Raw genomic sequence first — 17,451 nt, forward strand, 5'->3', positions numbered from 1 at the left:
AGGGGCATCATTTTAAATTACTTTTTTTTTTTTTTTTTAAATGCATCTTAATTGCAGTTAATATAATGGAATCAGCAGCTAATAGCTAAAAAACATGGTTTGAATATCTACTGCTGAAGCCTTTAAATTGTCCTCTTCTCTGACACAGTGATTTTAGCGCCGATGAAGATTGTACTGCCCCTTGAGATATACTTGCTTAGTATTTCGGATGAAATAACCTCTTTAAAAATTTAGATTCTTGGGTGTGGCTGCCTTACTAATATATTTTACCAGACAAAGCCCATGAACTACGAGCGAGGAGGCCACTTTGTGTTACTGCACTGAGGTGTATATTGTTTCCCGGAAACTAATTTTTACTAGTATAAATATGCTTTAACAAACCTAAGAAAAAATTCATACTTTTTAGGAACGTTTTTATGCTGTTCCCTTTTCACTAGATATACTTGAGGCAACAAGACAAAAGTGCCAGCATTAATCAAAATGTCCGGATTGCCAAAATGAGCCTGATCGATCTGGCTGGTTCAGAACGAGCAAGTGCTACAAATGCCAAAGGTGAGCGCTTGCGCGAAGGCACAAACATCAACCGCTCTCTGTTGGCTCTTGGGAATGTAATCAATGCTCTGGCAGATCCTAAGGTGAGTTATTAATTGCTTGTCTCCATCTTGTCTCTTATGCCAAACATTGGGCTACTTTGTCACTTTGGCCTCCTATTTAATTTGTTTTCCCTTTTTGCATGCCTATTTTGTTTTAGAAGTGTGGCTAGAGAACTAAAACTTTAATTTCTCAATCTACACAAAGATAAACACTGGGGTTTTATACAGTTATGTGTTTATTAGAAAAACCTGGTAAATGTAGTTCTAAATCTAGCTGGCATGTGTACCAGAAATCTATGTAGGCTTCCCATGATTCCATCCAGACCATGAACTGAACTAAGAGAAAAGGGCCATCACTGATGGACTTTGGGCTCTCTTAAAATGTTTATGCTGTCAGTTTAAGATGATCTTAGCAACTGTGAGCTTGGTTACAGAGGGCTGACCTCCTGGGTATCCTTTTCTAGTCGGCAGGTGAGAAAGGGGAGCAAGCTGTTTTGCGTTTGTATAAAAGAGAAGACTGATGTGGTCCACTTGGCTTTATACTGTGTCTGCATTGCCCAACTTCCTGAACAAAGTTACAAAATGCTTGGGCAGGTGATATGTTATGTATTTGTATGCGTTTTCAAGCGTGTGTTTATCTGCCCAACTGGAATTCCAGTTATAAGAAAATATTTACATATATAAACCAGTGCTTTGCTAATAAAGAATCAAATTGAATAACACACAAACCGCACAAAGTGTATCCAAAAAGTAGTGTCAATCGACTCGGCTGGTAAATTAGAGAAGCCAATGGTTTTACAATTGGCATCTGCTGTGCAAATGGTAAAACAAAAAAATAATTTAGGCTCTGTTCACATATTGACATCCCAGTTCGCGGGCAGAATCGCTGCTATTCTGCCTGGGATTCTGAATCGTAGCAATTCGCAGGATGCCTGCACGATTCCCGTCACTTCTAATGGCACCCCAAATGCGGCACGATTTTGCTGTGATTGTCACCCGATAAATCGCAGTAAAATCAAGCAAACAGAATCGCAGGATGCCTGTCGTCCAAAAAAAAATACAAGAAAAAGGGGACTGTTTCGCAGGTGATGACAGGCTTCTTCAGGAGGATGACTGTTGTGATCACTCTAGAGGATGTAATGATAAAATTTAAGTATAGATGTATAAACGTATGCATCATGTGTATAGAGACCTGCTCAAAATCAAGAAAACACATGGAAAATATGCATATATGTATACCACAAATATAGGGGAATAAAGACATAGGAGATGCTCCTGCTCACCGAGGAAGGTACACCAGCTATCCGGTACCACAGAACGACCCAGCCAGACAACCCTTCCCCCGGCGAACACGGGGGACTATAAAGATAAGACCTAAATGATAACAAAAATTCACAAGGTAGAATCAAGCGACGTGGGTTACCTATTTTACATGGTTGATATAAAACTAACCTTCTGATTAGTATAGCCACAAGGTGCAAGCCAGGGTGGAAATTTGGCCTCACGAACTGCAGGAACAATATGTATCCTGATGTTTAAAGGGTTAAGAAGTAACTGTTAATTCTCCTGATGGAATTGAGGTAAGGGATAAACATATATGATTTGTAAGTCCCCAGAAGGAAAGGTATCAAGACCAATCCTATAAATTCCAAAGGAAAGAGATGGCTTAGGAAGAAAGAGGGTGGGCACTATCTCAAAATGCCATATAATAGAACGTGCAATGAATGTAGCTAAAGGTAAAAAATTACATTTTTTTTCCTCAATTTTCTGTCTTTTTTTAGTTTATAACGCAAAAAATAAAAGCCGCAGAGGTGGTTAAATACCTCCAAAAGAGAGCTCTATTTATGTGAAACGGGCATAAATTTAGTTTGGGTACAGCATTGCATTACCGCGCAATTGTCAGTTAAAGTCACACAGTGCCAAATTGCAAAAAATGGCCTGGTCATTAGGGGGTAAATCCTTCTGGTCCAGCAGTAGTTAAACAGTTACAAACCCAAATGTAGAACAGCGCTGTATGTAAGAATAAGCTCACAGAAGATGATCCCCAAACGCAGTGACCTGGATAGGGGATCAAAACTGGCATCTATGATGTATGTATGATGTAACGGACGTCTATGCTATAAGAAAATATTGCAAAATTCATGAATGGGCAACCCTTCCATATCCCACTAATAACCAACTTTTGTTAAACTGTAAAACATGACCATTAACCAGTTCTGGACCGGAAAGATTTGCCCCCTTAATGACAGGCCATTTTTTGCAGTTCGGCAATGCGTTGCTTTAACGGAATATTGCGCGGTCGCGCGACACTGTAACAAAATAAAATGTCCCCCCCCCCCACACAAATAGTTTTCTTTTGGTGGTATTTAGTTTGATCACCTGTGCGATTTTTTTATTTTTTGCGCTATAAACAAAAAATAGTGACCATTCTGAAAAAAAAGTTTTTTTAAAAATCAAAATATTTCATCCTTTCAGGCCAATTTGTATTCTGCTACATATTGTGGTAAAAAATATCCCAATAAGCCTCTTTTGATTGGTTTGCTCAAAATTTATCGCATCTACAAATTTTCTACTAGTACTGGCGGTCATCTGCGATTTTTAGTGGGACTGAGAAATTGCAGCGGACAGATCGGACCCATAACTGACCTTTTTGACACTTTTGGGGGGACTACAGTATTCAGTGCTAGAAATATGCACTGATAATGTAATAATGATGCTGGAAGGGGTTAACCTTGTGGGTGATCAAAGGATGGAAGGTAAGCCTAGGGGAGTGTTTACTGACTGTGGGGAGAGGGGTTTTTGAAATGACCATAGAGACCTGTGATCCTATATAGAAGGATCACAGGCGTCTGTGATCATTTCATAGAGAAGAATGGTCGGCTGTGCAGTACAACTTTGGCAGGCGGTCGGTAAGTGGTTAAAAGAGAAGTATGGAAATCGTACTTGCTGCATCTGTCCCCACCAGCTCTAAGGCTGAAAACTAACCTCTTGCTTCTCCGAGATCTCTGAGCAGAGAGCTGTTGATTTTCAGTCTCTGGCTCCTCTGCTCTGCCCCTCCAGCGCTCACTGGAGCGCTGGGCTGTGGAGGGGGCAGGAGTGGCAGGCTGAGGCTGTTAGGCTCGGCTAGCTGAGAGGCTTAGCTGGGTTGAGATCCAGGCATGTGGGTGGATCCCGACTGTATGGTCGCGTTCTTTCCCAAGCCTGGACCAGCTCTGTGATGTCAGCCGATAACTGGTTTCAGTCTGCTGTCTGCTGAAAACAGTTTTGCACTCCTGTGATCCACAGGAGCTCGTTTGGCTGTACTTCTCCTTTTAAGATAAAAATAGCAATACTTAGTGACCCGCTGTGTCCATCTGGTTCTTCGATAATACATGGTTTGCGCTTCAGATATAGGTGGATGACTGTGCACTAATGTAGTAGAAAACCACAACTTTATTCCCTATTGTAAAAGAAACAGGAGTATCCCAAATGTGGTAAAATGGTATACAAATAAGTCTGTAGCTCCGGTCCAGGCAAAACACTCGTGGAGCTAGAGTATTCTGTGAAATCCTCATAATGACAAAGTTCTAATAGCACTTCTCTAGGTCAGTTTACCATAACTGACCCCACCTCACACAGCGGGTGCAAGTCTGGTTCGCCTCCGGATAATGCTTCAGATGAGGATGGATGACCGCACATCGGTGTAGTAGAAAACTGAACTGTTGGTGGTTTGAGAAACCAAAGCCTTATGCCTCGTACACACGCAACGATTATCAGCCGACCGATCATCCGACTTTTGTCCAGAGTGGTGTTTTGTTGGTTGGAATGTGCCTAGACTGCACACTAATTTTCTCGGCCAACAAAAATCTACTTCAGAAGTGATGTCATGTGCTGGTTTACTTTCCATGTGTTTTTTCTTCACTGAGCATGCCCAGTCTTGCTCATCAGATTTTTGTCTGCAGAAATCTGTACTGACTGACAGAAAAACCGTCCGTTGTGTTGATGGCCAACAAAAATTTTACAGCCTGCACACCAGATTTTTTTCGGCCGAAAGTCTGAGTCGGTTGTCGGAAGCATCATACTAACAAGTCGAAAATCGGCCGATTGGACGTTGGCCGAAAATTCACGGCCAATAATTGTTGCGTGTGTACGAGGCTTTAGTCTAAGGTCCAAGCAGAACTAGTAAGGGTATAAATCCCTTTTTTTTTTTTTTACCTACTGCATTCCTTGGCCCTCACTTTAGACTGCTCTTTTGATGCGTTTTGTTCAGGAGTTTAGCAGCTAAATAGGACACTTAATTTATTTTTCTTATAGACCCCTATGTTACTGTAGATAACTCTGCTGCTAATTACACAGAGAAAAATGCCAAATTAAATAGGCTTGTTGTGTATGATACAGACTTGTTTAAGATTATGATGTTGTGGGAGTCTTGTGTTTTGCTACTATTCATTTTTGGCTCTTGAAAGATATTTGTATCTTTTTTACGTGTGTTCGTAGAGGGTGATTAATTGACAAAGGAGGTTGTTTTTCTCTGCAGTTCCTTTGTAGTTTGGGGTTTTAAACCATATGCGTATAAGCCTGCCCTGTTCATCATTTGATGTTTACTATGTTATTTGGACTCGTAGCTGTCTGTGTTCATATTAAGGAATTGCAAATGTATTTTACTTTTGCCACACTCGTATGTATTTTGCCATTGACGCTCATTTCACTTTTTGTTCTCTGCTCTGCACTCTAGTAAATGCATAGCTTATATGAATTACACAATCAGCATTTCTTTCTTGGTTCTTTGGTGCACTGGTTAATGAGCCCAGTGGTCTACTATGTTTATGTAGGATTTTACGTTATTGATTAGGAGGATTTTGTTGTATAAACACAGCTATTTATAGGTTTTTAAGCTTAGAGGAGCTCTAGTTACCCCCCCCCCCCCCAAAAAAAAAAAATAATGAAAAAATGGGAGTCAGCAGCTACAAATACCAGTTACTTTTACTGATCCATCTCCAGCCACAACATCTTAAAGTGTTTGTAACCCAAAAAAAAAGGCTCCTTGTTCCCTTATAACAGGTTAGGACAGCACAGTACTTGTGCTGGCTAACCTGCCCCTCTCTAAGCTGTAAAAAACCTGGCTGATCCTGTTTCTGCCCTCCACCCTGTAAACTGACCACGGTTTATCATGGCTGCTGGGCCTTGACACCATGGTCAGGTTACGTGCCTCTGTCATCCGCAGCTCTCCTCTGCCCTCTCCCTCCTTAGCTCCGTGTGTCCTGTGAGAGCTGTCTCCGCCCCCCTCCTACCGCTATTAGTAGTACATACAAGTTAAAAAATTGTCACTGCCTGCCCCTCTTCTTTATCCAGCGATAACACAATGTGTAAGTGTTTATTGAATTTGATGCCTCTAAATACATTTATTTCAGATATCTTTAGGCCAGTCACCTGACTTCCGCTTGCTCTGCTTTTCTGATCCAGGGCTAGAGCGGGATGGGTGAAGCAACCAGCATGGCAGTCACGTGACCTCTCGGCTGATGTCAGGAGAGCTCCGCTCCTCCCGCTGCAGCCCCAGATCAGAGTAGCAGGGCAGCTGGGAAGTACGTGACTGGCCTGATATTTAAAAAAAGGTATATTTGGAAGCATCGATTTCAACAAAACACTTACACTGTGTGTTATCGCTGGATAAAGGAGAGGGGCTGGCAGTAAAAGTCATTAAGGTTCCTAACACTTTAAGGGAAGCCAGCAGTAAAGCCTTGTGGCTTCACAGCCAGTTTCCCACTGGGAAAGTCTTCTGGCATCTGTGACGTGTCCCAGAAGGCTGCGGGGGGAGGGGGGGTGTAGGAGGAACACTTCCATTCAGATTGCTGTGGCTATCCGACCGGAAGTGAAAGCAAGTACCCCCCCCCAAAAAAAAGTGCAGGCAGTAGTCACTGTGCCGTGTCTTATGTATGAGGCCGAGGGTTGGGAGGGGCGGCGCTGTGAGGCCAGGTAAGAGGAGAGGGGTGGGACTGTAAAGAGTGGGTTAGGGGAGATGTGGGGCAAGTAGGAGGGGAGGGGGCAGGGCAGGAAAAAGCCCCTAGCAGGAAATGCCCCCTGTGGTTTTCAGTGCCACCATGGCGGTGTAGATTCGAGGCTCTGGCTTTCGGGATCCTGGAGCTCCTCCTACAGGATCACTAGGAGCGGGTCCATGCCGAGCTGTCTCTCAGCCTCACCTCAGAGCAGGAAGGAACCGGCAGCGCTGAATGGGCTCAGCCGTGCCCCCAAGCAGGGGACCCCTAGGTTGCTCTGGATTATTTGAGGTGCAATTGGTTTCCAGGTCATCAACTGCATCTGCACTCTCCTGTACTTCACTCTTGGTTCATGATGCACTCTTCACAGTGGTGGGTGAATTGTGTGGAGTAGGAGGGTGGGAAGGAGTGTCTTAAGCTGAGGACCTTAGGCACTGGTCCTTCTGTCTGTTTTGGGACTCCTGAGGTTCCATGCAGAGAGGCAGACCTGAGGTGCAAATACCTGGAAGTGCTTGCACCCTTAATTGAAGAACAATTCTTCTTTTCTCTTACGTCCTCTGGACAGTCGCTGTCCGATGGTATTAGCCTTCACTAATGGTTAATGGCACCCTCTGCAGGAGCAAGGCTAGGCAGATAATTATCAGGTTAATACAAAAAAGTTTTATACCTCGGCATGCCACTTGGTGGCCATCCCTCGGCCATTATCCTAAACCCAATTTGATATTACCGGAGCTGGTTAGGTTTCTCTGACTGAGACCTTGTGTCTCAGTTTTCTTTTTTTTTCTTCTGAATTCGCTGCCGATAAACGTCTTGGAACTCCGAGCGATCATACTTTGTCTGTTCCGGTGGTCATCTCTACTTCAGTGGTGTCCGGTCCAGGTACAGACGGACAATGCCACGGCTGTGGCTTATATCAATTACCAAGGAGGCACCAGGAGTGCCCAGGCGGCCAAGGAAGTGGCTGAGATTCTATCATGGGCCGAATCGCATGTACGGCTATCTCGGCTGTTCACATCCCGAGTGTGAACAACAGGCAGCCTATCTGAGTCGCCGGACCTTGGACCAAGGGGAATGGTCCCTGCATCCGGAGGTATTTCGCCTCCTGTGCGCCCGGTGGGGGATCCCGGACGTGGATCTGTTCACGTCCCGTCTCAACAGTAAGGTGGATAGCTTAGTGGCCAGAACTTGCGATCCTCTGGCGGACGCATTGGTGGTGCTTTGGCATCACTCTCGGCGGATGTATGCCTTTCCTCCGATTCAACTGTTGTCCAGGTTCCTTCGCAGGTTGGCGTCGGAAAGGATGTTAGTCATTCTCGTGGCCCCAGACTGGCCTCGACTTCTGTCTCGAGGACCGATCTTCCATCCTGCTTTACAGTCTCTGGCTTTAATGGCATGGCTGTTAAAAGCCGGGTCTTGAGGGATAGAGGTCTTCCACAGGCGGTCATCCCTACCTTGTTAGAGGCTCGAAAAGCGACTTCTAGGAAGTTTTATCACCACACCTGGAAAGCATATATCGCTTGGTGCGAAGCGCATGGTTTTCATCCTCGTTCCTTCTCGGTGGAAAAGGTCTTGGCCTTCCTGCAGAAGGGCGTTGATCAGCGTCTGGCGCTGACTACGGTCAAGGGTCAGTTGTCGACCTTGGCCATCCTTTTTTTCGACGACCTTTGGCGTCGCATTCCTTGGTCCGCACCTTCATTCAAGGGGTACGGCATTTGGCTCTCCCGAGGAGAGCTCCCTTACCTCTCTGGGATCTGAATTTTGGTTTTGTCTGAGTTACAACCTCCCTTCGCGAACATCAGAGAGATTCCTCTGTCTGTGTTGTCCTAAAAAGTTGCCTTTTTTGGTGGCCATCACGTCGACTCGCAGAGTGTATGAGTTGGCGGCCTTGTCCTGCCGCTCACCTTCTCTGGTATTTCATAGAAATGAGGTAGTTCTACGACCGAACCAGACTTTTTTTCTTCCCAAGGTGGTTTCTTCGTTCCACCTCACTGAAGCTATATCGTGTTGCCTTCGCTGTGTGTGCGGCCCAAGTATCCTAAGGGATTTGCCTTGCATTCCCTGGATGTGGCCCGGGCGGTCAAGATTTACCTGTCTGCCATGGAGTCTGTTCGACAGTCTGATTCTCTATTCTTCCTGAGGGACCTCGGAAGGGATCGGCCGCCTCTGCGGCGACCTTTTCTAAGTGGATCAGACGGACGATTGTTCAGGCCTATACCATTAAGGGTGGATTTCTCCTTTTCCGGTAAAAAAGGCCTGTTATGCTCGAGCAGTTGGTGCCTCTTGGGCTTTTCGCCATCAGGCTTCTGTGGCTCAGGTGTGCAAGACGGTGACTTGGTCCCCAAGAAGGGGACATTATTTTTACTGTCCCTCCTTCTTGGGGTGTTTTTTTTTTTGTTATTCTGGGTTTGTTTCCAGTTTTTTCCTGTGGGCTCAGGTTGTTACTGGCCCGACTGTTTGCGGTACCTTCTGAGTTGGTTGCGTTGTTTTCCCACCTCTCATACCTGCACTGCTTTGGGACGTCCCATTAGTGAAGGCTAATGCCATCGGGCGGCGACTGTCGGAGGACGTTAGAGAAAAAAGAATTTTTGTAAGAACTTACCGTAAAATTATTTTCTGAGTCCTCTTCACAGTCGCCACCCCTCTGGTTTTTTTTTGGATCTGGGGGTTGTTGCCTTCCGGTACTGCTCGCTACAAACTGAGGTAATATCAGATTGGGTTCAGGATAATGGCTGAGGGCTCGCCTAGGTATACATTTTTTTTTTTGTTAACCTGATAATTATCTGCCTAGCCTTACTCCTGCAGAGGGCGCCATTACCTATTAGTGAAGGCTAATACCATTGGGCGGCGATTGTCAGAGGACTCAGAGAAAATAATTTTATGGTAAGTTCTTACAAAAATTAAAATTTTCAAGCCTGTGACTGTATAGTGAACGGAGAAGCAACAGATTATTAAGCTTCTCCCGGTCTCTCTGCAGTTGTCTCCTATCAGCAGGTTTCTTGTTGGCACACATGCATTACAACACAACTGACACCGTGCGCTGCTTCTTCCAGTTCTCAAATTTAGATACTTTCTCTGCTTTCATGTATTAAAATCAGTTGGATTGCATTTTCATAAAAAGGCGTCAGTGGCTGCCTCAAACGATGTCATGAAAGGTTTCTTTTATTTGCATTCCTTCCCATGTAGTCCTTTTTTTTTTTTTTTTTTTTTTTTTTATTTTTATTTTTTTTTTAGTTGGCATATGGATTAGAAGCCACCTCAGGGCAGCATTCTCTCTGGGTTCTGGACATGTCTTAGCCTCATTCTCGTGGTTTAATATACTCCAGACATAGTACCTTGGCAAGTCCAGAAAGTTTGTTACACTACATAGTTTCACAGATTTTTGAAGCCTTTTTTTCTGAAGCATACATGAATGCCAAACTCCCAGAGGGCAATCTGCAAACTTTTCAAGTTAACATTATTGATACTGGCTGTAATGTTATACCTCAAGTTTATGGTTCACTCACTGAGTTAAACAAAGTATATACTTCACATCTGTTATTTGTGATCATTGACTACCAGAAAGTAACCTGAACTGTTTTTAAACTGAGTTTTTTTTGTATATATGTATGTGTATGTAGAATATATATAGATCATATGCTCTGCAGCTGTTTTTTTACTACATAAAATAAACCGACTTTAACATGGTGTTTATCTAAAATGTAGCACCCAATACCCTATTTCCATGATACATTTTCACTGGCTGTCTGTGTACCTAAATTGAACCTTTCCTTAATGCTAAATGGCCCAATGTTGCCTTTCCTGCCTATAATAGTTCCTTCTGTGTCTGCTTTACTTATTTTGTGTCTGTTTTCATGGACACCTGTATTTTTTTATTTTTATGTACCTGTAACATAATGTTGAACTCAGAGCATGTTGCACACATAATTAACAATGATGGGAGGATGGTTGCAGTGGACACAGAGATGGCGACTGTACTAAATGCTTTCTTCTTAGTTTTTACACAGGAAAAGGAGGGGTATACTGACCATAACTGTATGGTTAGCAACACATCACAGGACTTGCCGCTATGGCTGACAGAGGGTGAAATTAAGGGAAGGCTTGATAACATTAACACACACAAATCACCAGGACCGGATGGTGTGCTCCGAGTACTCAAAATCTAGATCTATATATCTAGACCGTTGTTCCTGATCTTTGCAGATAGCATTTTTACAGGAGCTGTACCAGCTTACTGGAGGAAAGCCAATGTGATACCAATATTCAAAAAAGGGCAGAGGCATATCCTGGGAAACTATTGGCCGGTCAGCCTGATGTCAATAGTATGTAAATTACTGGAAGGGATGACAGGGGACTATAGCCAAGAATTTGCTAAGGACAACAGTCTCATCCGTAGTAATCGGCATGGGTTTACAAAAGGATGCTCTTGTCAAACCAATCTGTTAACATTTTACGAGGAGGTGAGCTTGACAGGGGGAGACCTCTGGATGTGGTGTGTCTGTATTTTGCTAAAGCATTCGATATAGTTCCCCACAAACGCTTAATCTACAAACTAAGGTCAGCAGGCATCGACCACAACGTTTGTTCTTGGATAGAAAACTGGTTACATGGGCGTGTCCAAAGGGTGGTGATAAATAACACGCACTCAGACTGGTCTGGAGTTGTAAGTGGGGTTCAATTTATTAATAAATAACCTCAAGGACGGGATCATTAGCTCAATCTCAGTTTTTACAGATGACACAAAAATAGGCAGGGCAATAACTTCTCATCAAGATATAGAAGTCTTACAGAATGACCTGAACAGAATAACAGAGTGGGCAACTACATGGCAAATGAGGTTTAATGAGGAGAAATGTAACCTTTATATTTGTTCAAAAGTGCTCCTGGCATGTATTTTTTATTTCCTCAGCTCTCTCGGTCTTTTACAGCAGCTGGGCGTGCCATTACTCCCCAGCTGCTGGGCGTGTTCCAACATGAAGGAACAACAATTTAGGAAGTGACATAGTTGTTTGTAAGAAGTGTGTGTCTCTCTGTGTGCCATGTGCTGCTTTCTTTTTCTCTCGATCTCACGATCTCAATCTCTCTCTCTCTCCTGATCTCTCTCTCTCTCTCTCTCTCTCTCTCTCTCTCTCTCTCAACATTTTCAGGAAATAAAAGGCACCATGAAAATTTCAGATAACAGGAAATAGTTGTCAGTGAAGAACAGGAAGAAGCTGTTTGTCCAGCTTAGTTTAAGACTTTCTAAGCTCCACAAGCAGCTAGCCAAAAAAATGAATAATATCAAAGATAAAGATATTTAACATACTATTAATAGGGAAATTTTTTATTTTTGACTGGAATTCCTCTTCAAAATACGCTTTAGGGGGGAACCTCTGGGGGAATCAAGAATGGAGAAAGATCTTGGAGTCTTAGTTCAAGATAGACTAAGCAATAGCATGCAATGTCAGAATATTAGCATGCATAAGGAAGGGGATTTATTCCAAAGATAAAGCTATAAATCCTACCACTTTATAAAACCATGGTCCAGCCACATCTGGAGTACTCTGTCCAGTTCTGGTGGCCATTCCTCAGAAAGGATGTGCTGGAATGGCAGAGAGTCCAGAGAAGGGCAACTAAACGGATTAGGGGATTGGAGGACCTTCATTATGAGGAGCGTTTGCAAGCGCTTGATTTATTCTCCCTGGAGAAGAGGCCTGAGAGGGGACATGATAGCAATTTACCAATACCTCAATGGTGATCTCAGCATAGGAAAAAAAATATTTAGTCTCAAGGAGTGCAAGAGGACATGTAGCCACACAATGAGATTAGGGGAGAGGCGGTTTAACCTTAAGCTACGTAAGAGGTTCTTTTACTGTAAGGGTGATAAGATTGTTGAACTCTCTTCCACAATTGGTGGTAACTGCGGGGAATATAGCTCTTTTTTTAAAAGACTCTTGGACGTGCATCTCAAAGATCACAACATTCAGGGCCATGAGAAATGAATACGTCCACACCTACACGGGTTGAACTGGATGGACTGTTGTCTTTATTCAACCTCAACTACTATGTAACTCAAAAGCAATAGTCCATAATGTTAAAAAAAAAAAATGCTGTAATGAGCACCACCACAAAATCTGGTGCCTCCGTTTTTATGATGGCAACTTGCATATACTCCAGAATGTTATGAAGAGTGATCAGATGAATTGCAAATATTTGCAAGTCCCTCTATGTCTTGAAAATGAATTTAATTCCATTAAAACATTTCCACTGCATTTGTGAAGAAGGCTTTAGGGTGCCCAAGAAAGTCAAGCGAGTGCCAGGACCGTCTCCTAAAGTTGATTCAGCTGTGGGATCAGGGCACCATCAGTGCAGAACTTGCTCAGCTATTGCAGCAGGCAGGTGTGATTGCATCTGCACGCACAGTGAGGCGAAGACTTGGGAGGATGGCCTGGGGTCAAGAAGGGCAACAAAGAAGCCTCTTCTCTCCAGGGAAAAACATTAGAGACAGACTGATATTCTGTGAAAGGTACAGGGATTGGACTGCTGAAGTCTAGGATAAAGTAATTTTCTGTGATTAATCCCCTTTCCGATGGGGTACCATCAGTCCTGTGTCATGCCAACAGTAAAGCATCCTGCGACTATTCATGTGTTTGGTTGCTCCTCAGCCAAGGGAGTGGACTCACTCACAATTTTATATAAGAACACAGCCACAAATACAGAATTGTACAAAAATATCCTCCGGGAGCAACTTCTCTCAATCATCCAAAAACAGTGCCTTTTCCATGATGGAGCAACTTGCCATAAGGCAAAAGTAATAATGAAGTGGCTTGGGTAACAATAAATCGAGGTGGGTGAACAAAAAACCCTCACAAATTCTGACAAACTCCAAGCATTGATTATGCAAGAATGGGCTGCCATCAGTCAGGATTTGGCTCAGAAGTTGATTGACAGCATTGCACGGCAAGTTGCAGAGGTCTTAAAGAAGGGTCAACACTGCAAAAATTCATTCTTTTCATAAACGTAATGTAATTGTCAATAAAAGCTTTTGCCACTTAAATGTTTTTAATTGTACTTCAGTATACCATAGTAATATCTGACAAAAAGATCTGAACACTGAAGCAGCAGACTTTGTGAAAATGTAATATTTGTCATTCTCAAAACTTTTGGCCACGGCTGTACATCTTCCAGGCATTTGCAGCCATTGTCAGTTATCTCTCCTACACAGATGTCGCTACTGGAGAGATCATGTGACTGGACGGGAGTGGCGTCAAATGCATTTATTTTCTTTCAAGTTAGATAGCATAGGCTTAGAAGAGGGGGCAGTAGTAGGTTTAGCCTATTTTTGACGAAACTGTACTTTAATATTGACAGCGGTGATTAAAATCAGTTTTTTTTTTTTAATTCATGCAAAAACTTTATCCCAAATGGGGGAAAAAAACTGCTGCAACCGATTTATAAAGTATGAGCTGGAGTTTGTCGTCAATTTGTTCATGTACATAAATCTGCAAATACATTTAATGCCACCCTCCTACAGGGGGGGGGGGGGGGCACTCTAAAACATAAAACAGGAGGTGTGTTAGTGGTCAGATCATCAGGTGAAAGCAGGGGGAGGGACCCCGTGCACACCGGCTGAATGCCAATGGCTGAGAGCGCTGACCAGAGTGTTCCCCATCCCCCTGTTGGAACACACAAGAACAGCAGAGGAGATCGCTGTACTAACATTGGATCGTTAGTACAGCGACTCCAACCTGAGCTGGCAGGTTTTTTTACATTCACCCAGCTGTGTTGAACAAGCGGGTCTGACCTGAGCTGTCAGGGACCAGTTTTTTTTTTTTTTTCGTTCAACCTGCTGGGTTGACCAGAGAAAAAAAAAATTGTGATGTGTACCAGGCAGAAAGAAAACTAATGCAGCCACCACATCTAATGAGTAAGCTGCAATATAATTATGTTTTTGTTTGTGGGTTTAATACCACCTTAAGGATTCATGTACACTGGCCTACATTTCCCGTGGCCGCGGAAAAACTCAAAACATGGCAAAATCACGCAGCAATTTTTGAATGTTTTTGTATTGCCCAAGGTTCCCAAAACTTTTAAAGGAATGTCCAGATATGAAAAACTATGAAGAAATGGTAAAATAAGAGTAGAAAAACTAACTGCATATTTTGATTGTGTTTTAAAGTGATTGTAAAGTCTAGTTTTTTTTTTTTTTCTTTAAAAATATTAAAACGAAAAACAAACGTGTTATACTTGCCTCCTTGCAGTTGGTTTTTGCACAGAGCAGCCCTGATCCTCCTCTTCTCAGGTCCCTCTTTGGCTCTCCTGGTCCATCCTTATTGCATGCCCCCACAGCTAAAAGCTTGGTATGGGGGCACCCGAGCTGCAGCTCCATGTGTCCTTTGAAACACAGAGCCACCGTTCGACCCCACTCCCTTTCTCTCCTGATTGGCTAACTGACCTTGACAGCAGTGGGAGCCAATGGTGCCGCTGCTGTGTCTCAGCCAATGAGTAGGGGGAGTCACAAACAGCCAAGGCACTTGTGGACATCGCTGGATAGCGATGGGTCGCAGGTAAGTATTATTAGGGGGTGCTGGGGCAGCTGCTGCACACAGGTTTTTATCTTCATGCATAGAGTGCATTAAGATAAAAAAAATCCTTCTGCCTTTACAACCCCTTTCCACCCATACTGGCCCTAACTGCATATGTGGAGATCCATGCTTTGCGCATGCAAATAAGGTAACTGTTTAATTTTCACGCAGACCTCCACAGATGCATATATTTAGGTTTGGTTTGCTATAAAATACTTCATAAGTGTCCATTGTATATAAATGAATAAAATACATTTTACATTTCTATTCTTTTTTAAAAGCATCTAGAACTAAACTCCTTTTTGTATTCAGAAGAATTTTTAAAAGGAGTATAAAATGACCAATATGTACAGTATCAAACCAAGACTTGGCAAGCATGCTATAAACATACAGTAGTCTGTAGATAGTTGCATAAGTATGGTTTATTTTTGTGTATTGACCGAACATTACATAAGCCTTTTAGTTCTTTGAATGATCGTAGTGAAGTGTGTTATTCTACGTGTTCGCAGTCCCATGGGATGCTTTCATAAAGTGCACCCCTGTAAGGTTCCACTGCCTTCATTAAGCCGTGTTGTATTTCTGTCGTACTGGATGCTTTTACAAACTAATAATCTTTTACAACATACTTTGTTAACATTGACATCATGTTTAATGCTCTGTGGGCTGAAAGCTCAAATGGCACATTATAGTTTGATTTTCTCTGTGCAGGAATACATTTGTGAACTGACAGATAAGTCTGATATACAATGACTATAACAGCTCATAAGGGGGAAATGTGTATTTACATTAAAAACTTTAGTTTTGGGTAAAAAGTTAAAATCAGATTTTTAATTGCTGTTATTTTTTTAACCCTGCTATTTAGTTTTATAGTCTCGATTTGGTATGGTGTCTGTTGACATCAGGGCAGAAAGTCACAGGAAAGCCAAAATATAGTTATAACCAGAAAAGGAATAGAGGGCAGTCTTCAAACGGGGCAACTGGAAATCTCCCTAGTTGAAGACTTGAGTGGGTTTTTACTACATCCTGTTCTGTTTAAACTAAAATTGTTTTTCTTAGTTGTACATTACATGATACAAAGGAGTAAATTACGACTACACTGTACTTGATTTATGCTGCCACTTTCAAGTAAATGGACAATGGCCAGAAAGGGCAGGAATCCTCACCTAGGCATAACCCCTAGCCAGTTTTGTGCTAGTATCTAAAGTTGTTGGATGCTCCCGAGTCTCCCTGAAGATCTCTTCCTTGTACTTTTTTTTTTCAACATTTTTTGTCCTGTTTTATTACACCCCTACCAGGGCATAGCTTAGCTCCATTTGGATTGGTCAGCAGCAGACCAATCTGCAGTTAGCAGATCAAGAGGGAATGTACCTGGACCCTGCATGAAAGAGTGGGCACGGCTGGTAATGTCCACCTTTGTGTGAGGAATCCTTGGGGGCAGCAATCTCTGATGTATCGTGTACCCAGAGATCCCACAGCATGCTCTACATGCCCAGGGCACTGATTCCTCCTGGAGAGGAGTTGAGTGCTTGAAGGCCCTGAAGTGCATCAAGGCTAGGCCTGATAGTGCTGCTGTGTGGATTGGTTGGTGGCGCTGTGGCAAGCCCCACCTTACAGCATTCCCGGAGTTGTGGGGGTTTTGGGACAGTGTCAGAATGTCTTTCCCTTATGGGATGTTATACTGACTGTGGCAATGTTTAAAAGGGGCTGTCCGTTATGCACCAGCCTGCCTCCTACCAATGCTGACTGCATTGATCTCTACTCGTGTAGTCACTGCAAGTCCAGGAACACTTGTGTTTTTGTGGGTGCTGCCACACAAATATTCTCTCCTAGACTGACACTTCTTTCAGCTGAGTGGCCACTTATCTCAGATATACAGTCCAGATTATCCCTCAGCAAGCCATGGCTTCACACAGTCAGAAATGATGAGGACAATGGGATGGGTTACTAAATCCCTCTCTCAGGTTCTTCTGCAAAGGTTGCCCTGCAATGGCTTTTCTAGGGCAGTGATTCTTAACCACCACTCCGTGGCAGCCATCTTGCCGAGCCCTGGTTTCCAGTCTTCTCTGACAGCTAGACTTTAGCTGTTTATGCAGATGAGGACCACAACTCAGCAGGAGTGTGCTGTCTGGGTCCTGAAGTGGGGGTGGAATGATGAAGTCATCCTAGCCAGCTCTGGCTGCCTTTGCCGCCTAACAGCCCTATAGCCCTGTAGCTTTTTATGATAAATTATTGATTTAAAGTGTGTGTGTGTGTATAGAAGTTGACGACAGGTCAATTGTGATCTACCTTCTAGTTATGGCCATGTTGTGATATGGAAGGTTTTGA

At 43.2% G+C, this 17,451-nt stretch overlaps 1 protein-coding gene across 1 annotated transcript in view; it reads left to right on the forward strand.

Annotated features, from left to right (window-relative positions):
- Positions 1-17,451, forward strand: part of KIF18A (kinesin family member 18A) — a 228,412-nt gene that overhangs the window by 42,427 nt on the left and 168,534 nt on the right. Inside the window, exon 5 of the mRNA XM_082270833.1 lies at positions 438-635. Within this exon, the coding sequence (XP_082126959.1) occupies positions 438-635 (198 nt within the window). The remainder of the gene's footprint in view (positions 1-437; positions 636-17,451) is intronic.

The sequence above is a fragment of the Pelophylax lessonae genome (assembly GCF_965119305.1).
Source record: "Pelophylax lessonae genome assembly, chromosome: 10".
Taxonomy (NCBI): Eukaryota; Metazoa; Chordata; class Amphibia; order Anura; family Ranidae; genus Pelophylax; species Pelophylax lessonae.